Source organism: Python bivittatus, unplaced genomic scaffold (assembly GCF_059951505.1).
Source record: "Python bivittatus isolate LINGU-HERP-01145 unplaced genomic scaffold, Pbiv_v1 ctg000020_np1212, whole genome shotgun sequence".
NCBI lineage: Eukaryota > Metazoa > Chordata > Lepidosauria > Squamata > Pythonidae > Python > Python bivittatus.
The window spans coordinates 115,962,569-115,988,305 of NW_028277030.1; the positions used below are offsets into that span (position 1 = coordinate 115,962,569).

At 39.6% G+C, this 25,737-nt stretch overlaps 1 protein-coding gene across 1 annotated transcript in view; it reads left to right on the forward strand.

Moving 5' to 3' along the window:
- The first annotated feature begins 223 nt into the window (after positions 1 to 223).
- The window catches only part of MTA3 (metastasis associated 1 family member 3), a 172,895-nt gene continuing 147,381 nt past the window's right edge, over positions 224 to 25,737 (forward strand). Inside the window, exons 1-3 of the mRNA XM_088147497.1 lie at positions 224 to 379; positions 10,380 to 10,447; positions 18,936 to 19,029. Of these exons, the coding sequence (XP_088003623.1) occupies positions 352 to 379; positions 10,380 to 10,447; positions 18,936 to 19,029 (190 nt within the window). The 5' untranslated portion in view covers positions 224 to 351. The remainder of the gene's footprint in view (positions 380 to 10,379; positions 10,448 to 18,935; positions 19,030 to 25,737) is intronic.

The window sequence follows — 25,737 nt, forward strand, 5'->3', positions numbered from 1 at the left end:
GGAGCAAACTTTTAACCCCTCGTCCCCCGGGGATGGGGAGAGGTCGGCGGTCGGTCGTGCGCTGCAACGACGCCGCTCGCTCTCGGCCGGCCGCTCTCTCTGCCCTGCTCTGCCCAGCGAGGCGGGCCCGGCCGCTCTGCTTTAACCCCTCGCCTCCTGCGCTTTTCTCAGGTCCCCTCCCCCGAGCGGGCTGGCCAGAGAAGCTGCAGAGCCGCCCGGCACCCTGATTTGCCCGGGGGCGAGTGGCGTAAAAAGTAGCAACAGCAGCGAGAGCGACTGAACGCTCCGCCCCTTCCCCAGCCCGGCGGCGGCGGCGGCGGCGACAGAACAAGGAGGGCGCAGAGCGCAGACATGGCGGCTAACATGTATCGAGTGGGAGGTATGTGGGGGTCCTCGGCGGATGCGCCACGCGCCCCCGACTCCGGTTTGATTCGCCGTTGAGGAAAAGGGCCTGGTTCCGGGCCGCGGTCGGTGGGGGGGTGAAGGGACGGGGGCATGGGGGGGCGGGAAGGAGGAGAGGGGCGTGCAGGTTGGGAAGCCGAGCTTAGCCCAGCACCCGCCCCCCAGGGAGAACCAGCCCCCTGGTTCCTTCCAACGAGAGGACCTGATGAGGGAGGCCACCACCCACCGGGCCGAGGAGGAGGAGGAGGAGGAGGTGATGGTGGTGAGGAAGGGGGAAGGAGCCCCTCTTCGCGCGAAGCCCAAGGGAACCCCTCGCCCGGGAACTGCAGTCGCTGGGCTGGTGCTTGGGAGGGGGCGGCAAGCGCCCGAAGCTCCCTTTGGGCTGGAAACCTGTCCCTTCCTTCCGTAAGCGTGGGAACTCCCGGGCGTCCTCAGCCCTGCAGAAACGCTCTCTGAAAACCAGGCAGGCGGCCTTCCTCCGTTGGTCCCTTAGGGGTAACCTTCCTGTCGCTGAAGAGCGACAATGCAGCGCGGCCCGGTGTGCTGGGGATCGCACCCCTTGCGCATTGATTTGCTTGTCAGCCCCATTCCGCCAGGGTGATGAAGCAGTTAAAGCGCTGGCCTAACACTAGGTAGGCTTGGGTTCAAAACTCCATTCAACTACAAAATGCCGAGGGTTATTTTGGACCATTCCCTACCTTTAATCCCAGGATGCTGCTCTGTTGTGCATGTATAAAATTGGAGGGGGGAAGGGATAACCAGTGGGCCATATTGAGCTCCTGGATATAAGGAAAGGCAGGATATAAATGTGATAAATAAATAAAACAGGAATGCTAAGAAATAGAGGATATTAGTGATTGAAACTCCACTCTAGCAAGAACAACAGCACCAGATAGCTGAAGAAATGGCTTATATAAGTTATCAGTGTAGTTGAATTCTTTTTTTTTTTTTAAATAAAAACTATTGCACTATTCACTCAGTGAAACTAGTTTGTATTAGAAGGAAATACTGTTTCATGCAGGGCATTATTAATCCACTACCACAGAAAGCTGTGATGGGATCCATGGAAGATAAGTATTCCAATGGCATTTCAGTTTGGTAGTGAAATGAAAGCAGCGTACCATATAAGTATCAGTTGCCATGCTCGTCTTCATGGCTTTTGGCTAGTATCTAGCATCTTGTAGTTGGAAATAGGATGAACTTCTAAACTTACCCATTACCTAGATCTTGGAGGATAACATTAGGGGAATGTCGGTGTACTAAGTATGAGTTGTACAAAAAAAGTTTAAAAGGCCACGAATGCAATCATTAGATTTGCTAGCTCTAATGGAAACAGTTCAGATCCTGCTGTCATTAAGTTATTTAATGATAAAGTCCTAAGCTTTTGTTTTTTAGTGCTCAGTTTTATGCTTACTCTGATCCATTGCACCTCGAAGTCACCCAATCAAGAGTAATTAAAATCTTACTATGAGTGCCCCACTCTACCCCAGATGCTGGTCTTTACCCAGAAGTAGAATATCCTCCTGTGGCAGCTTATTTGAGAATCTGCTGCCTTAAATAATGGATAAATCAAAGTTTCTGGGGTGAGTTATTAGCTCAGCTTACTTTTGCTAATAAATTCATTTCCTCTTAGAAAAATTGTCATAGACCTTTCTTCCTACAGCCTTTTCACGCCATTCCTAATATCACTTGGCCCTAACAGAACTATACAAGAAGTCAAACAAGGAGTTCTTGATCTGGATTTTCAGAATGATACATTCAAAATTCCTCCTTACTGTATCAGGGACCTTTTTCATAGTCATTTGTGATCCTGAAATACCTCCTGCATATATGAGAACATTCACACTAATGGGGCTCAGTGCCCTACTCTCTGCTGATGGAGGGCAGCCCTTATGTGGAGTGTTTGTGTATGTGCCCAGAGGCCACTATTGAGTGAGTAGCACATGTTTTACTTAGTTGTCTCTTTTATTCCATTTAGCATGTGGAACTTTTATCTCCACTTTTCACCTGCTATGCTGGTTGGGCAAAAATGGAAGTTCACTTCTTACTCTTAGATTCTTCAGTGATGATCTCCAGAAATGGAGCAAAGTTTTACTTGAGTGCAATTGGCATTAGGAGATTGTAAGCTTGATCCTTACTCTGGTTAGGTATGTAGGGTTATTTCTAATGGGTTTAGATTACTATCACCACTCTGTCTTTATTAGGCGCTCTTCTTTTTTTTGGTCCCTACATTGTATGAAAACACAACATGTGTTTTCTCCATGGGAATGAAGACTTGAATGTGAAATATGTGTGAAATAGCATCTACCATGAGAAGGCCTTTTCTGGTCATAGCTGTTTTGCAGTTGTGTGGAGAAATGTTATATTTTATGAATATAATACAATGTAATATAAACCCCAGTTCTTGTAAATACCAGTTGGAGGATCAGCTCCAAAGTTATGTAAACAAATTGGGACATTAGAAATTAAAATGTTGAAGGAAATGCCCCTCTCCCTAATATTTCTAATGCAAAAAAGAAGGGTGGACTTAGTTTCTCTCTGATACAGTACTGCCCTGTGTGCCAGAGGTTTTCTTTCTTTACCTTAAAAAAAAAAGAAGGCTGCTGAGAGAAGCACCAAATCACCTCTTCACACACAAGACAAAGAGAAATAGGTCCATCTGTCCCAAGCATAGCTACATCCTCAGATAATGATGCTAGAAGGTAATAGCAGATTGGAACAAAAGGAAGGATGGAGAATGGAAAAGGTGGAATGAAGGGACTGTCTGTTTAGGAAACAGAAGCAGTGAGGAGTACATAGAAGCCTGTGTTTTGGTCCTTGAATTCTGGGATTGGAGAAGTCAGTCCTGTAGATCCAGCAGAGGAGACAGTAATAAAGTCAGGGATTCCTGTTTTCTTACTCAAGACATATACCGAGGATCAGGACCAAAGAACCAGTTTTAGCAGCACTGTAGTATGTTCTGAGACTCTTCAGTCTGTGCCTCTTTTTGTGGGGGAACGTCATGGGTACTTTGGATGCTTCCCCTGTCCTTCTAAGCATTCCATCATAGGAGTCTTTGTAATGCTACATCTCAAGCACAAATTTAGCACATTCTGCTGTTTGTGACAACTAGACCATCATATTTTTCCCAAAGTTGAAAAGAAATAGAAGCACAAACATCCATGATGCCAGATCTGGTCAGAGGTGTGTGAAGCTTTGGTGATGAGTCTGGTGTGGGATTGCTGTCACTCCTTTTTTGGTTCGATGTAGACTAGCTCAAGACCAACAGGTTCTTCCTGCTTCCAGTAAAAGTTGTAAGAGTAGCATGCTGATTGGCTTTCCTTGTGACACCATGAAGCCAATTTGCTTTTCACCTGTTGGTGAGCACCATTTCAAATGTACAAGGGAAATGAAAGGAAGAAAAAAACATAAGGGAGTCACTAACTTCAAATATTCTCCAGATGTTTTTAATTTCCATCAGTTCCTGCCAATATGACCAGTGACAAAAAATTGTAGGAGTTATAATCTAAGGTTCTGGAAGGCATGAAATTACACTAAATAAATCTGTTAAATTAGTGTGTGGATTTAAAACCTCCAGTGTCTGTCTTAAGCATGGATGGGAACTGGGGAACAATTCATATTGGATTTGAAGCTAGAGATGTGTAACATAGAGAAACAAAGGAAAAATAAGTGTACCAGATTAACCTATATTCACCCCGTACAGGTTTTGGTTGATCAAGATTTTCTCACAACACACTCTAATATTGCACTCCCTTCCATGCTTATTCAGCATTAAATCCAATATATTAAGAGGAACTTATTCCCTAATAAATGTGTTAAGGATTGTGGCTCTGACCTGGAAAATCCAGCTTGGCTAAAATTTGTTTCTATGTACATAAGTTACAATACAACTTGCAATCATACCTGAAGCAAGGAAATAAAAGTTCATGCAGCATTGTCACAAGATAGAAATGGGAATGTATAATAATTGAGTTCTTTTAGGAAAAAATGCGTGGCTAGAACCCTTCTTAGACAGTCTTCCTCTACAAGCTATATTACTTTTTCTCCTCTCCCCTAATTTTCCTTTTCAGATTTGATGGAATCTAGATTTGTTGTGTGTGAGAAAGTTTCACTGTTGCTTTAATTCCCCTGGCAATTAGTGTGCTATATTATAATATAATGTAGAACAGTTTGATCATTCCAACCACAATTTTCCTTGTCTTTCCTCACCCCACCCTCCAAAATGATACAGCTTTGTGATTAACACAGTTCACATGTGTGGAGATTATGTTGTGGGCAATTATGTATCTCTGTAGTATTTGGCATGTTGCTAAGTGGCCATGCGCATGCTTCATTATTTGCCCAGGTTATTAACACTTCTTGTGCTGTTGCTCTGGTCCTTTTCCACAACTTTCTAAATTAATCAAACCAAGCGTGTTTCACCTGATACTGTATTTTGTATTTAGATAAAAAATGGGCTTTGGTGTTGTGGTGCACAATTACCAGATATTTTGTATTGAAATAAATGCCCTTATTTCTGAATGTCATTAAAAAAACTGAGTTTGACAATAATATGTTTAATTTAACTTAGCTCTTGTCTTAGCTTTAGATAAATTAGGTGGCTTTTAATAATTCCCTCTTTCCTCTGAGTTAGAACTGAATTCAGTTTAGAGTGGACTGAAGCAAAGTAGTTTGCACCTATCCAGAAGATACACAACTATTCTTTGTGGTCTTCTCCTAACACAGGAAAACACTGTACTATCTTTTCTTTTTCCTGAAAGCAGTATAGAAGATGTTGTAAGACTTTTCCCAATCCTAGAATATAATAGCTTTTGTTCTTCATCCTAAGGAGCATTCTAGCTCTTGCACTTTTTATCTTTTGATGTATCAGGAGACCTGCAATCATGCCTCAAGCTTCTTTAAGGTGTGGGAGAGTGGAAACCAAGAAAGGAGGAGGTAGTATGGCTACTTAATGCTTGCTGTGAGACAGTTGCTTTGGGCATTTGGATAATTATACCTTTGCATTTCATGTCAGTAGGTAGTAGGATTAGAGTCATCTCTTGACCAAATGTTGAGCAACTTATTAGTTCATAGCCCATATCTAAGCACAAGAATGAACTTAATAAATAAAAATGTTCTCTTGCTTTCCATTTGTAAAAATGTGTTGTTTAATTGGCTCAGTATGTAGCTCGTGCTGTTTAATAGAGGTGTACAAAACATTTCAAGGCAATTTGAGTGTGAAATTAATAGAACTGTTACTTTGACTGTGAAATGGAATTTTTGAGCATTCTATCTAGAGTTTGGGATAGTTCTGAATCAAAATTGAAATTCCCAAAATGCTCAAAGCAGCAGTTTCATACTTAAAATCAGACAATTCTTCAAAGTTCATGTTCAGAACATTTCCAAATGAAATATTTTGCATACTCTTACTTTTTAAGTTTGTCCAGGTTTCAACTTGTCTATATCATCAAAGAGTGGCATTCAGGAAATGAAGTGAGATTATAATTGCAATCCTTTGTGCCCACTTACTGGTGGGTAAGGCACATTGAGCTTAGTAAACATGTAGAACAGGAGTCTTTCCTACCTTTGTGGGCATGCTTGGAATTTTGAGACCTTGTTATGACATTGTTGCAACCAATAGCCACTTAAGGTTATTTTGGTGATTGTGGTGGTATACAAGTTGATAAATAAAATAAAATAGATAACAAAAACCACACACACCAAAAAGCAAAATGATGAGGTTGCTGCCCACTATATTAAGTAGCTCCTCAGGATATTCTACTCCCACAATTCAGCTCTGATTTTTATGGTAGTTGGACACAGTTCTGAATAGAACTGGACTGCAGTTAACCACTGTTTTTTCATACCCCCTTGGCCTGTAGGGAACCCAATGGTGTTGTGAAAAATGCAGTGTATATCTGAGACTAATAACCTACCAACATTCTAGGTTCCCACTGTCTTAAGATTAAATCAAAAATAAATAAATAGATAGATAGATAGATAGACAGACAGACAGACAGACAGACAGACAGACAGTATGAATGTAGTGAGTGCCAAAAAAGTATTTGCAGGCATGATGGAGACCAAGATGTATTGGACTGTAGTGCCATCCTAAGAAATAGCTGTATCATAAGGGGTACTTAATTCACCTCTCCTGAAAATGCAGAAGTGGGTAGAGTTGAAAAATGATGAAAATGATTCAAAGTTGGCTGGCTGGCTGGCTGGCTGGCTGGCTGGCTGGCTGGCTGGCTGGCTGGCTGGCTGGCTGGCTGGCTGGCTGGCTGGCTGGCTGGCTGGCTGGCTGGCTGCCTGCCTGCCTGCCTGCCTGCCTGCCTTCCTTCCTTCCTTCCTTCCTTCCTTCCTTCCTTCCTTCCTTCCTTCCTTCCTTCCTTCCTTCCTTCCTTCCTTCCTTCCTTCCTTCCTTCCTTCCTTCCTTCCTTCCTTCCTTCCTTCCTTCCTTCCTTCCTCTGATGCATTTGAGTAGAAAATATTTTCATCAGCTAGTGATGATTAATTAACAGACACATATTTGGTAAGAACTGCAAATGACTATTAACAACTTAGAAGACGCAGTCCTATATTCAACATGAAAGGAATGTCTCTTCTAACTATATATTACCATGTTTTTGTATCTTTCATGTAAAAACATAACAAATCGGTTTGTTTTAGAATTATTATAGTCTTAGAATTGTTTTAGAATTATTAACAGATAGGTTTGTTTTAGAATTATGTTTTAGAATTATTCCCATGCAAATCAGTGAATGAAATAATTAATACATTTCATACTTTCTTGGTTGCTACTCTGTAGTCCCTGTGAATAAGTCCCCAGGGGCCTTGGGATAGTTTAATCCTCTGAGGGACAAAGAGAATTCTATTAGAGCAAGGGTTCCAGGTGCCCCACCCAATCCCCAGGAAAACCACAGGATGTCCAAACTCAGGAGTTGGTACAGGTAAACTAAAGGAGAGGGAAGTAGATAAAGAAGTGCTTGTCTTTGAAAACTTTAATGTGGAGGAAGATGTTTACCAGCCTTGATAGTGTAGTGTAGTGGGTAGAATGTTAGATTGAAGATAGGGAATCTTAGTTCAACCCCTCCCCCCTTCAACTACTGAGTGACTTTGAACCACTGAGTTTCTCTCAACCCTTCTCTACAAGGTTTTTGTTGAGAGTATAAAATGAAAGATAACCCCATATACTCCAAGCTGGTACTTTAGAGGAAAGTGGGGGATATAAATGTAATGAATAAAATAACTCTGAAGGAAAGTGGAAATGGCACTACTTCTCTCACCCTGCACCTGACAGAACCTTGCATAAGGTGGCTCTCTGGTATTTGAATCTCCTTTCCTCAACCAATAAAATTACTCTGCCTATTAACTTTTCTGTAGGTGACAGTCCTATTTTTTATTTTTCCATCATGATCAGTTTATCATAAAAAGTAAAGATTCCACAGAACTGAAATCAGCTGGTGACTACATGGATACATGGATATAGTTTTCTTAGCAATGATACGAAAATAATTTGCTATGGTATTCTTTTGGATTTTAAACTCTAGCCTATATTGTGGTCTCCTACCCAAGTAATAAACAGATCTTACTCTGCTTAACATCTAAGCCCAGACGAGAATATGAACTGGGAAATCTCGATTCATACCTCAGCTATGAATTTATTATGAAACCTCAGATGTGCAGACTGTAGTATGGTGATGATGATAGCTGATTTTGTTCATAAATACTCTTCCTCTGTTAATCTTCTCCCTTGTGTGTTTTACATCAATTTCCATATAGACAGAAAAAAAGCAGAAGTCTGTCTGTCTGTCCATCCATCTGTCCGTCCATCCATCCATCCCAGGTTTAATTTCTGATGTTTCTAGTTAGCATGATAAGGTAGCAGGTGAAGAGTCTTGCAGAGCTGTTGCTAACCAATATAGACAGTACCAGATTAGCTGGCTAATGCTGGTTATAAAGCAGCTCTCCATGTTCTTGTTGAGTCAAATGGTTAATCAAATCAGGTACTGAACAAAATAATTGTACATTGAAAGAAAAATATTTTCTTTTTCCCAAGAGCGCGATTGGATGCATTGGTATCATGGGTACTGCAGTTTTTTTACTAATATATTTTGGATGCAGACCCATACAAAGAAAATTCCCTTGAAATTACTGGAGCTTATTTGTAAGCAAGTATGTTTGAAATTGCATTACTGAGTTCTGATTTTCTTAAGCTTTTAAAATTGCATTGCACACTTGTGATTAACTTTTATTGATTACTCTGGGTAGATATCTACAAAGTGGGCTACAAATCTCTTTCCAGCCCTCTTCCAAACAGTCCTAGTGGAAGTAGTCCCATTGAACTCTACCTAGAAGCTATGATTAATTATTTCAATCTCAGTCAGTCTAGGACTTTTCAGATATATTGGACTGCAGCTTATAGAATTTCTGGCCAGCATGGCTGTGGGAGGGTTGTAGATTAATACTTCTAAGAATCCCCGGTTAGGTTACAACCCTCCCACAGCTGGTTAGGGTTAGGATGACTTAGGTTATGAATTCTCCAGTCATGATTGTAGCTATCATAAGGGATCACAAACATTTCTTTACATCTTCCTTTTTGTTACTTTGCTTCCTTAAACTTCTTTTCCCAGGATTCAATGCCAGCTGTGCCACAGCTGTTTTAAGGAGCTGTAGAGAAGTGATGTGTTCCGCACCTCACTTTGAAGCAAAGAAGCAAATTTGACAAAATTTTGGGAGAATCTTCCTGAGAATAATGAACAGTGAAATTGACTGAATTGGGGCTTGATGGTTCTCCTTTGCAACAGTTATTTAAGGAAGCAGTTATTAAAGCAGCGTCTGGAGAACCATTAATCAGCTATCTTTTAGTTGCAAGATTCTTGCAGTGAATGTTATGGAGGCTGGACTAGGTTGTCTCCAAGATGCTTCACAACTCTGGTTCTTTATAGTATATGCTAGTCAGAAAAAAAGCTTTATCAGTGGATTGGATTAATTATCTGCCATAATTTTAGGATGAAAAGCTGTGATCTGGATCAAAAACTTGATGACTTCTGGAGCTCTTGAAAAATATTCTTAATTATTAGAGTGAAGCCCTGTATAACTCACATTAATGTAAAGGAAGGTTCCTTGAGCAACAGTAATTTTGACTTTAAAAGAGTATTGGTATACAATTAACCCTTAATTTAACATATTTCAGTTTAACAAATTTCAGATGCAGGCACTGGACAAAGAATATGCTTATGTACATACATAAAATTCCATTTAGCATTTTACACATGCATAGCATATATATGAGTAAAACATTGCATTCCTGTTTTATGCATATGTAAACTCTGTAAAATACGCATAAAATCTCAGTTGTATTTAATAGATTTTTTGCTTTAGCAGATACCTCTTCCTCCAGTTAGTCTGCTAAATAAGGGTTTATCCTATGGTGAAAGTCTATTGTACTAATGTTTAAAAATACTACTGGAGAATCAATATTATGGAAGGCTAATATATTAGAAATGTTAACATAAAAGTCAATGTTGTGCTACTTCTTCTGAATCTCTGAATTGATAAGTATAAGTTGGCTAGAAATGGCCATTTTAGGGCCTTATTTGGTGGAAAGCTATTATACACCTGCTTAGTTTTATGGTTCTGATGTAATAAACTTGTTGACACCTGATTAATTAATTTAATCTGTGCAAAAATAATTATTTGAGAACTGATGTAGTATGGGACCAAAATTTTAGAAATTAGGTATTTTAATAGAATGCCAGTCATTGCTGATAGAACAATTAATGAAGTTCTACTTGGTTACTCCTGGGAGATGGGAAGTTAATTTGTTTATAAACTATAAACTTCTGAAATAACATAAGGCCACATGTTTTTGTTGTAGAAATAAGAGCGGTGTATGCTTGGACTTCAACATGGATCATTTGATTTGATTTTCCAGTTTGTTGTTCTAATACTGCTTTTTGAGGAACTTTAAATATATTTTCATTCTTTTTTTACAGATTATGTTTATTTTGAAAACTCTTCAAGCAATCCATATCTTATCAGGAGAATAGAAGAACTTAATAAGGTATATGGTGTGGGGTGGGTGGGTTGGCTACTTGACAAGAATTGATATATTTCCAAGTGGAATGAAAAGATATAATTTTCTAAAATATAAAACTCCATTTCTTCTTTAGCTCTTTGGTAGGCTCTGCCAAGCATTTTCTTTGTTGTGATGGTTTATGATTTTCAAAAATAAACTATAACTTAATCTGTGGGAGGCAGTTTTCTTCTGTGTTGCTCTCAAACTAGGGAATGCCTTTCCTTGAGACTGTATTGTGATTGTGGTTGGTCCTCCTCTGTCTTTAGAAAAGAGTTAAGGAACGTCTTTTCAACTAGCACTTAAAGAAATACTTTAGATTTATTTCTGTATTTATAATTTTAACTGCACTATTTTATTAATTATTTTCTGCTTGTATATTTATTGTATAGTTTATAGTTGTAAATGTGAAAGGCAGGGTATAAAACAAATAAGGAATATTAAGAAATAACGTGGGGATGCTATTAAGTCTGCTGTAGATAATCTTAAGATTGGTATGGTATGAGCAAGCTAGATAGTAGCATCAGATGAAATCTAGCTATAGAATTATTGCATGAGAACCAGAAGCTTTCCAAAGGCTTTCTGAAGCATTACAAGAACGGTGCGGGCAGCCTTGGGAAGAAGGCTTGGCGTGACCAGCAGGTCCCTTGCATAGGGCAAGGCTGAGCGCACCTTGTCAGCAGTGGGAGGAAGTCAGCGAAGATCAGCTGGGCACGGCAGGACCTGCAGAGCACAGGGCAGCAGGGGCTTTGTGCTGTGGTGCTGGTGTGGCAGGCCTTGAGGATGGATGAATAGGCTAGGTTTAGAGCAGGCCGATCAACATTAGACCATGCTGTGGTGCTGCAACACCTAGTAGAAAAGTATACCCACAAATCTGGACAATCCCTTTACGCAGCATTTATTGATTTTAGATAGCTTTCGACATAGTATCTAGATCTAAACTGTGGCATAAATTTAAATATGCTATGATAGACAAACATCTGTTTCTGCTGCTGATTAAAATTCATGAGAACACAAGTTTGAAGGTCAGTTGCAGTAGCCAAGGATATATCACTAAGGAAATACCAATAAGGAGGGGAGTTAGGCAGGGATGTGTATTGGCTCCAGTTTTATTTAATTATTATATAAACTCATTGGTTCTTCACTTAAGTAACTCTACTTTTCATCCTCCCACATTAGCCCATGGACATATCAATTTATTACTCTATGCTGATTATGCAGTAATTCTGTCGTTGACTTCCACTGGCCTTAAACGAGCATTGAGATCGCTTATACAGCATACTGAGGAGAAATTAATAATAAATTATTCTAAGACCAAGATTCTCACTTTCTCCAAATGCCCAAAACAGAGAAGCTGGACTTAGGTAGGCAGTCCATTGAACAGGTTAAGATCTTTAAATATTTTCAGATAGTTTTTCAAGCTTCAGGAAGCAGAAATATCCACCTGGATTATGTATCTCGTAATGCCCAGAGATCTGCACTGGCTATTCAAACTTATTATTTTGCCAGAGGAGTTCAGTTTATCCCAGCTGCAATTACTTGCAACTAAAGCCTGAGCACAACTACTATATGGGGCTCAAAGCATGATTACCTTAGAAAGAATTCAAACAAAATTTTTGAGAAACATCCTTCAGATTACCCACTGTGTCCCAAATGTAGCACTTCGATAGGAAGCAGGAGTCAGTAAACTTGAATCCAGTTTCTGGATACTGGCTAAAACTACACCACAGTCCTGGTGGATTGCCCCATTTAATATTGGTAGACAACTTCAAATCTTCTTGGGAAACAGGTATCCAAAAGAAACTGAGCCATTATGGCTTTTCCATTGATGTCATCTTAACTTTAGGGCTAGATCAAGATCAATATTAAGGCAAAGGATCTTTGACATAGAAGGCCAAACAGAAATTGCTGCTTTCTCTCACAGCATATTTGTAAATATCCAAATTTTAGCTCCTAAGCCAGCTTCATATTTATATCACATCATAGTTCCCAAATTCAAGAGATGTTTATCTTTAGCTCGATTTAATGCTCTCCCCACAACTGTTTTGGAAGGGAAATATAGGAAAATGCCTTATGAAACTCAACACTGCCCCTGTAATACGGATGGTATAGAAACCACAGCCCATGTTCTTTTGTACTGCCAGTTTTACAAGGACATTTGCCACCAGATGATTACCCATTTTTTATCTAAATTTTCAGGGCACTCTGATAATTTTTATTTCCATTAGTTGTTAGATAACCAGGATAAATCTATCCCTTGAAAAGTAGCAACATTTTGCTACATTATGTGTAAGCTTTGCCCACAAATGGTTGCCAGTAGTCATTGATGTTAGGGGTTAACTTTGCTTTGTTTGTTTTACTGAATGTTTTTTTATTGGTCAATGACCAAAATAAAATTTCTGTCTGTCTGTAACAAAATATAGGGAACAGGCTTAAATTAAACTCTCTTTAATTAATGGTTTTCTCAGGAATCTTTGCTCCTGTATTAATTTTCAACCAATAATATTTCCTACATGTTTAAATACCATTGATTCAGAGAAAGATGCATTTTAGTTTTGTGATATTAAATCCGTCAGGAAGCAGAAACAGTTGAATTAATTTATAGAGTTGCAACAATTTATAGGAATTGGAAAGTATGGGCAATAAAACTACAATAGGATTCATTACCAAAGATTGCTGAGTAATTTTTTTCAATTTCCTCAAAAACATTTGACCAAGATAAATAAATTGGCATTTCCACCAGAGATAGCAACATGTAGTGATTTAATTATAATTATAACCCCTCTAACACAGAAAACATTTGATTAAGATAATGTAATTTTAAAGAGGTATAAAATGCCTTTGTAAATTAAATTCCTAAGTCAGACAGATTGCGCTGTTATGTGTTGCTTGCAAAGATAGAGCCATATTGGTCTTACCATTATATTTGTTGTTTATCCCAATTGGTAGATTTTGAGTTACTGCTAAAAGCAGTGAGAGAATGGCATTTAGATGTTCTGCCTTAGACCTTAAAATGTTTGAAGCTTTTTCTAGTCACAGGAGCATACAAAGCATTTCACACTTAAAAGAGCCATTTCAAATATTCCTAGTGCCAAATAAAACTGTGAACAAAACTCAGACATTTGAGGTCGGAATGTTTTGAGTGTTCCAAGTGCTGCAGTTGGAATTTTGTGTCAAGGCTTGCCGGGGGGATGGTTTTTAACGGCCTTATTTTCAAACCAGCTGTGGGGGTTGCAGTGCTGGAGCAGAGCGGCAGGTGTACATGGGACAGAGAGGAGCTGTTCTGCATCTGAGACTGCTGTAGAGCGAGAGAATTAGGATTTGTAGAACTGGACCAATGTGGCTTGTCCCAGGGGATCCGTCTGTGTTTCCCTGGTAGGTATCTGGCTATTTGCTGTGACTTCCACACCGTCCCATTTTCCTTCTCATCCGCTACTGTTGGGTTTTTGTTTTAAATGATTTTCTGCTTTTTAATTTTGCTCTGTTACATATTAAATATGGCCCTTTAAACAGAAGTTTTCCTTTATGGTCTCTCCCCTAATTTGGGGCTAGATAGGCTAAATCCAACCTATCACAACTTCTTTAAAGTCATTAGAGAGAGAGAAAGAGGTCCGGTAGTTACCAGAGTAACTTGCCTATCTTATGGCATGATGATGCAAATGACACAAATTATGTAATTTTCATCCATTGTGTTGTTGTGTACACTATTTGTGCCATGATGTCATAACACACATGATATCACTTGACCCTCCTTCAGAAGCCTATGGAGGTAGAGTAGTCATTGGGAAAAAGATAATTAGAGGGCAGATTAAGATTAAGGGAGGTAGAGAGGGGTAATCAGATTTAACTTGATTTTACTTGTATCAATGGTCACCTGCCATTTTGGTGGGTGAGACTGAAGCAGGAGCCAGTCGTGAAGTATAAGGCAGTCATTTTTGCCAGCATAAGAAGGCTCATGTCATCCCATTCCCTTCTATTAGCAGTTCAGGTTCGGAGGAGGAGAAGGAGGAATCCTCTCCTGAATTTAAGCCAATAGCTAATCATCTCTATATCTAACATCTTAACTGTAGGTCTAGCAGTAACACGTCAGGTTCTATCCTTGGTTCCTTTTTAGAAATTATGGGGGCATGGATTTCAGGAGAAGTTGGAAGACAAGGAAAGCAAAATCTTAGGAGCCAATCTGACATTAGAGTTTTGTGTCTGCTGAAATCCATGGGTGACAAACAGGCATTCATGCTTTACCCCCAGTAGCAGTCAGGGCCCCATTTCTGTCCTGGGTTTCTTCTTGTTGGACCCAAGCAGGCCATTCTCTTTTTGAGGTAGCAAGCTTGGCTCACTGTCAGAGTAAAGACAGATACAGTTCATCATTTGGCTAGTAGTGGTGGGCCAAGGAAGGTGGACCCACTCCTGTATTGGGCAGCCAGTGCTAAGGCAGACTTGCCCAGCAATATGTCTGTTATTTTCTAGTCAGCATCTGAAGTGACAAGATGTTCTCCATGGCAGTGACATGGTGAAATGGCAGAGTCACAACTGGACCTGACTTTTTTGGAGCAAATCATTTTTCTGAAGATGAACTTCTATTTGCTGCAGTTTTCTGTCGTATCACTGGTGAGGGACTGAGATATAGCCTTTACTTCATTCACCAGATCACTGGCAGCCACCTGTCTTCTACTCAGATATGACTAGATGTAAAGGGTGTTATTCCTCAGATACTTGAATCTTCTCAGGCACTGAGTCACCTAAGCAAGTCATAATGGTTCATGACTCAGTGGCTCATGACATCTGAAATGCACATTATATGTGGCTCAGCTGGATGTCTCTCTGGTTCCTGTAGCACCACCAGACTGATGCCCACAATGAATAGAGACTCTTGTAGTACATCTGATTAATGTAAGCTGGCCACTGTCTAATCATGGCATCACCTAAACTGAAGTGGGATTTAGCTGCTACCACCTCTTTGGCAACCTCCCTTCCACTATCAGCTCCATTCCTTTGGCCCACTTTCCTTCACACATGGCGAACAATAATGTTGCTGGACACCATGCAGTGATCTAGCTGGGTCAGACAGGGTGGACTGTCTCTGAAGCCACATGGGACATGATACATTATCCACACAGAGGCCATTCTCTATGGCTGAGCAAACCACAGGACAGACAATAGAAGAGGATTGCTCACAGTTTCAAGACATTGTTTCCTGCCATGTAGGAAAACTGCTTCTGTCACCTTCTTAAAGATTCCTTGCTACGGGGAAGTTGGAGTTCATGAGATATATGCTCGATGTATGTTACCTACAAAAGAAAGTAGATAAATGTTGGTGAATTCAAAGGTGTATGCATTTGTCTGTGCAGAACAGTGCTTTACACACAAGTATTGCTAATGCTGTTGAGGTTGTACCTGCAAAGACTCCAGTATAAAGTTGGTTTGTTAATTCTCAGGTGAGCCTTCTGTTGCTCTTGGATCCTGATGTTAAGATTTCAGAGTACATTTAAAAATGCAAAGCCCCTATGTTGGTTTGGGTTGTTTGCTGAATTTTGGGTTGTGAGTGCACTTTTGTAGTTCTCTTGTGCCATGTTGATGCCTGGATTCCATGGTATATTTTAAAATTTCAGGATTGCATTCTGGTGAAGTGTTGCTGTCTGCCTCATCCTCTCTTGTTAACTTCCACTGACGTAGCTCTGGGGGTGGGAATGGGGTGAGTGGGTGCTTGCATGATTCCTGTCCTGTTCAGAGCTTACATGTAGGCTTTGGTCTCATTCTGTATGATCATGTTCAATTTGCTTATGTAAGAGTTATAATTAAGCAGCATGCAAACAGCACTTGGCTTAAAATATGTTTAAAAACTATTTGAAAACAAAACAACATTAAATACAACTGAAATGGAAACACAGTACATTAAATTGGTGTCTGTTGCTAATTGACTACTGGCTTAATTAGCTGGCTTCTGTGAACTAACTGCTGGATAAAGAATGTTGATGAGACAGATTAGTCTTCTGTCTTTGTCTGGCTGTAGTGTGTCAGTTAAGACTCCCCCCAAAACTTATTTTAAAAATTTAAAAAGAAAAAGACGTCTGTCTTCTTTATTGAGAATCTGGAGGGATTTTCTGATAACAATTTTTTAAGTTAATATATTAGGTTTTTTCCCCCCAATCCATTGCCTTATGATGATGATGACGATGATGATTTTATCAATCTTTCTGAAAGTTGGCTGCATGAATTGCTACCCTGCTGAACCCAAATCTTGTTGACCCGTGCTGCGAAGTAAATGAGCAAAGGCCTTGTTCCAAGTTTATGTTATTAATTTATTTAAAAGACTTATATGGCCAGCAAGAACTATGGGTGGCTCATAGCAGCGGTACAAAGCCAAGCCACCATAAAAACAAGAAAAGCAAAACTCAAAACCTGGCACTACAACCATTCTCCTCCAGTGGAGCCAACACTACCATTTTCAGACTCCAGCCTCTCCCTATCCCAGCGACTAGGAGAAGAACCAGCTCTTTACAGTCTTCCAGAAAATTATCCAGGGCTAGGGCCTGCTGGATCTCAAGGTGAAGGGAGTTCCACAGGTCAGGAATCTATTGCTATAGAAAAGATATGCTTCCGAGGTCCCAATAGATGGCAACATTTAAGGGAAGGGACCTGGAGCATGCCTACTCTATTTGATCTGGTGAAACAAGCATATACAATCGGGAAGAGGAGGTCCTACAAAAAAACTGGCCCCATGCCATGTAGGGCTTTAAAAGTGATAACCAGCATTTTGAATTGCACCGGGGTGGGGGCAGAAGCTCTTTTCCATGTGGAACATTTCAAGTCCTGTTGAGTTCTGTTTCAAGTCTGAAATAGAACATACATACATACATACATGTTTGTTTGTTTGTTTGTTTGTTTGTTTGTTTTGAGCACACCCTTGGTCAGGGTGAATGAATTGTGACAGAAGGGCTAGAAGACTTTATGAAAGATGTAAATTAAATACTTACTTAGCCACGAATGTTACTAGGTATCCTTGGCTAGTTATTATGTCTAAACCTAGCTTGCCTCACAAAATCCTGAAAATAAAAAGGTGTGTTAATGCAGGGGAAAGAGAACTGTATAGATTATTACTGTATCATATACCATATATCATTAAGAATAAAATGCTAGGGTTTTTTTCCTCCTTCATTTTGTGTTGTACCCATTTAAATTGTAAGCTGAAAGCAAGGACTATATGAGAGCCTTTCAGATTGAAGAGCCAAATGTTTAACTAACTAAGTAAAGAATAATAGGACTGTGCATGCTTTGAAAATGATTAGGAAGAAGTGCTTGATACCTCAGGTGAGCACAGCATCTTCCTATTACTCATCAAAACAGCCTGACTTTTTAAAGCTTCTTCATGAGGCAATGCTTTAAAATGTGTGTTTATGTGCCTTTGAGGCAGTGTTAACTCCTAGCAGCTGCCTGGACAAATCCCTACAGTTTTCTTGGCAAGATTTCAGAAGTGGTTTGGCATTGCCTCCTTCCTAGGGCTGAGAGAGAGTGACTGGCCCAAGGTCACACAGCTGACTTTGTTCCTAAAGCAGACCAAGAACTCATGGTTTCATGCTTTCTAGCTCAGGGCCTTTAACCACTACACCAAACTGGCTCTTTAAAATGAGTTGACCTGTTAAAGTCAATAAGTGTACCTTGATAAAAGTATGAATGGACTGTTAAGGGAAGAGGAATGCAACTAAATCCTGGAAAGTAGAAAGCATGACAAAGAAATTCCAAATTCCAGAATACCTTGATTCTGTTTGGCATAAGATGAAGCAGAGAGAAACTCTGAAAGGCGTTCAAAATTCTGTTATTATGATGCCCTACAGCAATAAAGTGGTATTCCTGAAATCTTTGGGGTGTTTGTTTTCTGGCCTGGCCTACCTTGATGGCTGATTTCAATCTTGTTCTCTAGCAGTTCTTCCAAATAAGCAAGGTAGGCCCTCCTAAATAATTAAATGTAGGAATAAAGATAATTTTTTTGAGCTTCTTGAAGGAGGATTAGGTAACAGAGCAAAAAACAAACAAACAAAACCCCCCAAGAAAAATGCATCAGGGTGTAATAGCAGCCTGGTCTTAATCTTTACACAGAGAAGCAGGTGTTCAGCCTCAGAGAAAAGCTAGAGTCTGAGGCTTAACTATACCATTGGTTGTTCTTATCACTGGACACCTGCTGAATGGTAAAGCTTTAATAACTCCATAATGCTGCCTGCCTCAGTCATGCCCAAGTGCCTGCTAATGAAATAAGTTGTGAAATTCGTCACCTCAGGTCAGGAGGGTTCCCATGGGCATCACCTGGCCATTCTGAGACAGAATGCTGCATTAGATAGATCTTTGGTCTAAGTCAACATGGCTTCTCTTATCACATGGACCAACTTTAAAAAGATGAATTTTGGCTTTGTGGAAAGTCTGTAGTGAATGTTAGTTTTATTCTTTAATGTGTGCTTTATTAATTTATCCTGTCATTTTCCAGACTGCCAGTGGTAATGTGGAAGCAAAAGTAGTATGCTTTTACAGACGACGAGACATCTCCAATAGCCTCATTATGCTTGCAGACAAACATGCAAGTAAGTTGTTTTTTATTTATTTAGAAACAAATCGCATGAATTACGCATTCTTAAAATAATATTTTGTCTATCTGTATGCACGTATTAGACTGTGCATCTGAAACTGAATATACATGCAATTTATTAATACTCCATTACCCTTGGCGGGATGCACATTCAGAATTTCATGCCTGTCTGCATTTTCATACAAGCAATCAAATATATCTTTACAAGCAATTAGAGCTGGAACTAAGGGCTAATAAATTTGCTATTTGATTTTTCTCTTTTTTTTCAGCCATAGCATGATTGATCTAGGTAATTTAGCCCAGTAGTATTATTTTATTCTGTATTTATTCATATTGTTAATAGTTCCCTAGAAGAACAAAATAATTCATCATGTTTTACATGCTTCTTTTTGTTTCAAACCCTGTAAGATTGACTTTTACATTTAGTTAACTTAATTTTTCCTTCCATGAAATTCTTCATCCTTCCTTTCTGTTCCATGCATCCCATGACTTCTTCACCTAAAGTTTCTCCCAAAGGTTGGGGTAGAATACAGGGGATTGCCATGGAAAAGATAATCATTCAAGATTGGCTGCATAATTTTAAACAATTCCCCTTTTTCCCAGTAAGCCTCTGCCACATTGTATCTCACATGTGGGGATGCTGGTAGGGATAAAGCAGGTGACTGTTAAAGGTAGAGATGACAAAAAACTTTCTTTGTAGGCAGTTTCATAAATTACTTCGATCTACTCCAGTGCTTTAGTTATGATGAGTTGGTGGTAATATGATTAGAGATTATGTTGTCCCTTGGTCAATGCTATTTTACACAATGTTTATTTTAACTTGTGAAGCCAGAGTTGTTTTGAAGTTGGGCAGCCTAGAAACCCAATAATTAATTAAATAATTGATTACATACAGTTCCATGTGAACTGTGTGGTCTCTTTGCTGTAATAATTGTTGCTTATGATTGATTGATTGATTAGTTACACATGCTTTTATGCACTGCAGTCATTATGAATCTTAAGCAGCCCATAAGCAACAATGACAGTGCAATATGAATAATATAACATTCATAATTCAATAATTAAAAATCATTATCATTAAACATGTCCCAACATAATAACAATTCATCATATCAGCAGCATAAAAGACACCAGTATATACCTTCACAAAGATGTCTCACATCTCCAGTACCTCCATTATTAATGTCTCAGTCCTTGACTGCTTTTTTGAAGTACCACATCTTCAGTAGCTTTCAGAATGCCAGGAGTGAGGTTGTGGTTCATATATCTTCTGTGGGAGGGCATTCCACAGGAAGGAAGCTGTTGCAAAAAATATTTTCCTGCAGGTCAGCTTTTGCTACACTTTGGTTGGGGGGACTCTCAGCAAGCACTTTCTGCAGGCATGCCTTAGGCAGATAGATTCTGTTTGGTGTAAGTGGTCATAGATAACAAGGCCTCAAGCCAAAGAGGGCTTTAAAGGTTATAACTAACAACTTGAATTGCAACTGGAAACAAATTGCAACAATGCAGTTCACACAAGACTGATGGATTGGATTGTCCCTGTTAGTATGTGGGCTGTTTCGTTTCACACTAGTTGCAGTGTCCAACTGGTTTTTAAGGGAAGTCCCATGTAGAGCCCATTACAGTGCAGTCTGTCCATGAGGTGAGGAGGACATGAATGTCCAGTCAGTGCCTTCTGTTCCGGGAATGGCTGCAACTGGAGCACCAGCCAAAACTGGACAAAGCTTTCCTGGCCACAGCTTCCACCTTTTGTTCCAGCAGGAGCTAAGCATCCAAAAGGACCCACAAGTTGTAGCATCAGATCTTCTAGGTTTCTCTAGAGTTAAAATTAGCATTGCCCCAGAATCAGTCAGCTTATGAACCAACAGCCACTCCATCTTACTAGGGTTAAGTTTCAACCTGTTCCTCCCCATCTAGCTCCTTATACCCTCTAGACACCAAGACAAGGCTTCTACCGCACTATTCTGGAGGACATTTTCTTGATTTAATGCATTGCACTAGTTTTATTATTTAAACCACTTTTACTTTTATTGTCATTTACATTGCTATTTACCATGGATGTTTTAATTGTTACATTTTGTATATTTGTAAGCTGCCAAGAGTTGATTGATTGCAGCAGAGCATAGGTTCAATAAATAAATGGTCTGGAGTAGACATGTACAACTCAGTAACTTTTGAATATTAATGATATAGTACCTCAAACCATCAAATGACCTCCCCAGTGGCTTCTTGTAGATGTTAAATAGGATAGGGGAGAAGCTTGAGCCTGTTGCACCCCATCTTGGAGTGCCCTGGACCTGATCTCTTCCCCCCATCCCAACACCAATTTCCCATTCAGAGTTCTAGCAGGATATTAGAAATTTAGTTTAATAGATGTGGAGTTTTGTTTCTTCATATTCTGCCAATAAGTGATAACTTTAATGTGTTTCAGGTTATTCTGTATCTTTCTGTACACAGTTACAGTTTTAGCAATCGTTATATGTATTAGTATGCTTCTTTTAGTTTATTAGTCCCATCTTGTCTGATTTATGTGTATGTATGTATGTGTATATGTCTGTCTAAAGTAACCATTTGTATGTTTACTCAGAAGTAAGCCCTGCTATATGTGCTGGAATTTGTTTTCTTATGCTGTAATTTGGAGTAAATCCCTTTAAACTAAATAATACTTACATACAAGAAGGCATGTATAAAATTGTGTTGTAATATTTTACTATAAATGTAACTTATTTCAATGGCAAACAGCGTAAAATTAGATAGAAAGTGCTAATAAATGCAACTGTTCTCTAATTATAATGTAATTGGTCATTTGAGCATTAAATGTTGTTTTTATTTTAATCACATATACTTTGGCTGAATTAAAGCAAGATATTGACTCTAGGGGGTGGTTCCAAAGGTTTTGTGGAAAAAGTGACCTAAAGTTTTTGGAGAACACAGAATCTAAACTCAAGCATTATCCGGGTTGTAGCTCAATGGCCAGTCAATTTTAATTGGCTTTCTTTTTAATATTAGGATTTTGAATTTTTTTAAAACATGCATTACACTTTATTATTTATTTATTTAAATGTATTGGCTGCCCAACACCAGTGTACTCTATGCTGGGATCCGGTTTCCAGAATTGTTCAAGACTTATAATTCATACCTGTAGGGCATAAAATAAGAATAAGTAACAACAAGGTGACTCCCTTGACATCCACTAGCCCACTTATTATTATTTTATTTTTATTTATTTTAAAAATGACATGTTGTAAGGCATAATACCAGACTCTGACAACAGAGTCAGCAATTTTTTTACAACACTGCTTTTGAGCTTGATGTAGGCTTCTAAAGAAAACTTTGGGGGAAGACAAGTGGGTAGCTGCAACCCTGTGATTTGCTCTCCTGCCCAGGAAAGAAACAAACAGTTGGATGGGATCATAGAAAACATCCTAGGGGAGCTACAGGGAGCAACAAGGAGCAACCTCACCAATTTGCCTTCTGGAAAATTAGTATTATGATTGGACTCTCACCATAGCTCCAGTTTGTGAATAGGCAGTTGTTCCAAAGTCAGCCACTTTATGAATGTGCCATTGCAAAGCTCTCCAAACTTCAGATACGCCCATCAATTTGAAAAGATTGGAAGGTGTGGCGTAAAACAGGCAGGATAGTGCCTAGGAACCTCACTGGAAATATATGGATGGACTAGTAATATAAGTACAGGTAATCCTCGTTTAGCAACTGCCTCAGTTACTGACCATTCTCAGTTATGATGGTGATGAAAAAGTAATTTGGTGACCAATCCTTGCATTTATGACCTTTGCAAGTCTGTAAAGCAAAGGAAAGCTGAAGTAAGATCGTAAGCAGAGTCAGGGTTTCACGTAGCAACTGTTTCACTTAACAATGGAGTTGCTGGTCCCAATTGTGGTCACTAAATGAGGACTACCTGTAAACACATAATGTTTGGTCAGAAATAAAGTCGCTTCTGAGTTTGCCCCATCAATTCATATTTCTAGGCCACCCAATTCCCAGATGACTCTGGGAGGCTTCACACACTAAAAGCACAATAAAAGAACAGTATGCAGCATAAAGTAAAACACAAGTGGCAGGTGGAGGAATACCACATACCTTCATTTCACCCATCATTAAAAGGAAACCTGCCCAGACACCTACCCCAAACAACCGAGCCCCAGGTCTGAGGAAACAACCCAGATTTTTTTACAGGATTGTTTGAAGGCAGGCAAAGTGGGGCTCATGCAGATTGGGGGAGGGGTGCTGTTTCACAGGGCATGTGCAGCGAGAGAAAAGGCCCCCCTCCTGGGTTGTATTAGATGGCCTTGTTTAATTGATCCAGTTGGAGCAAATAGGATGGGCAGACATTACAGGAAACAGGCAGTCCCTCAAAGAGCAAATAATGTTTGAAGAAAAGGTCAGAAGGTAGTCCTATCCTGTTTTTGACAATTGTTTAACAATTTCCTCTGGGAAGCATATAAGTAGGCCACAAATGCAAAAGCACTTTGCCATTGAATGTGTTCACCTAGTATTGAGGAATAGAATATGTAGAAGGATGTTTGCCTATAAGTCAATTGTGATTTTTTTTCCTGAACTCGACTTATTTAAGTAGAAAATTCAATAATCTTTTCATATTGTTTCTTAGGGTCAGGGTTATATTGTTTCTTAAATGGTGGGGATCTTAAAAAAATATGCTTTGTTTGATGGAGGCATGCTGTGTTTTTCCCTGGAGGCCACTGTTCAAAAGAAGTGTAAATAATGAGTTCCTTTTCTTTGCATAATAGCCATTTCTCTCATTGATAATGACACTGTACAATTAGTGGTTGACTCTTACATATACATGTCTCATTAACCAGATTAATGTCAAATCTTAAGTACTGACCGAAACCACTACTTATCATAAACTCTTCACTAAAGACAGTGGGCAGTCTTTAGTGAAGAGTTTTGTGATGTTACAATAAATGAAAGTATAGCTTTTATGGTGTAGGTATTATTCTCATACACCTTTATTCTGCTTGTTCTTTTGCACCTGTTTAAATTATTTTTTTACCGCATTAAAATAACACTCATAATGGTGAAGAAAATTCAAAAGCCACCTAAAATACAAAGATTATAATTTACAGTGGGGCAAAAAAGTATTTAGTCAGCCACCAATTGTGCAAGTTCTCCCACTTAAAAAGATGAGAGAGGCCTGTAATTTTCATCATAGGTATACCTCAACTATGAGAGACAAAATGGGGGAAAAAATCCAGAAAATCACGTCTGATTTTTAAAGAATTTATTTTCAAATCATGGTGGAAAATAAGTATTTGGTCACCTACAAACAAGCAAGATGTCTGGCTCTCACAGACCTGTAACTACTTCTTTAAGAGGCTCCTCGGTCCTCCACTCATTACCTGTAGTAATGGCACCTGTTTGACCTTGTTATCAGTATAAAAGACACCTGTTCACAACCTCAAACAGTCACACTCCGAACTCCACTATGGCCAAGACCAAAGAGCTGTTGAAGGACACCAGAAACAAAATTGTAGACCTGCACCAGGCTGGGAAGACTGAATCTGCAATAGGCAAGCAGCTTGGTGTGAAGAAATCAACTGTGGGAGCAATAATTAGAAAATGGAAGAGATATAAGACCACTGATAATCTCCCTCGATCTGGGGCTCCATGCAAGATCTCACCCCGTGGGGTCAAAATGATCACAAGAACGGTGAGCAAAAATCCCAGAACCAATGGGGGGACCTAGTGAATGACCTGCAGAGAGCTGGGACCAAAGTAACAAAGGCTACCATCAGTAACACACTATGCCGCCAGGGACTCGAATCCTACAGTGCCAGATGTGTCCCCCTGCTTAAGCCAGTACATGTCTGGGCCCGTCTAGAGAGCATTTGGATGATCCAGAAGAGGATTGGGAGAATGTCATATGGTCAGATGAAACCAAAGTAGAACGTTTTGGTCTAAACTCAACTCGTTGTGTTTGGAGGAGAGAGAATGCTGAGTTGCATCCAAAGAACACCATACCTACTGTGAAGCATGGGGGTGGAAACATCATGCTTTGGGGCTGTTTTTCTGCAAAGGGACCAGGACGACTGATCCGTGTAAAGGAAAGAATGAATGGGGCCATGTATCGTGAGATTTTGAGAGAACACCTCCTTCCATCAGCAAGGACATTGAAGATGAAACGTGGCTGGGTCTTTCAGCATGACAATGATCCCAAACACACCGCCCGGGCAACTAAGGAGTGGCTTCGTAAGAAGCATTTCAAGGTCCTGGAGTGGCCTAGCCAGTCTCCAGATCTCAATCCCATGGAAAACCTTTGGAGGGAGTTGAAAGTCCGTGTTGCCCAGCGACAGCCCCAAAACATCACTGCTCTAGAGGAGATCTGCATGGAGGAATGGGCCAAAATACCAGCAACAGTGTGTGAAAACCTTGTGAAGACTTACAGAAAACGTTTGACCTCTGTCATTGCCAACAAAGGATATATAACAAAGTATTGCGATGAACTTTTGATATTGACCAAATACTTATTTTCCACCATGAGTTGCAAATAAATTCTTTAAAAATCAGACAATGTGATTTTCTGGATTTTTTCCCCCATTTTGTCTCTCATAGTTGAGGTATACCTATGATGAAAATTACAGGCCTCTCTCATCTTTTTAAGTGGGAGAACTTGCACAATTGGTGGCTGACTAAATACTTTTTTGCCCTACTGTAAAACAAT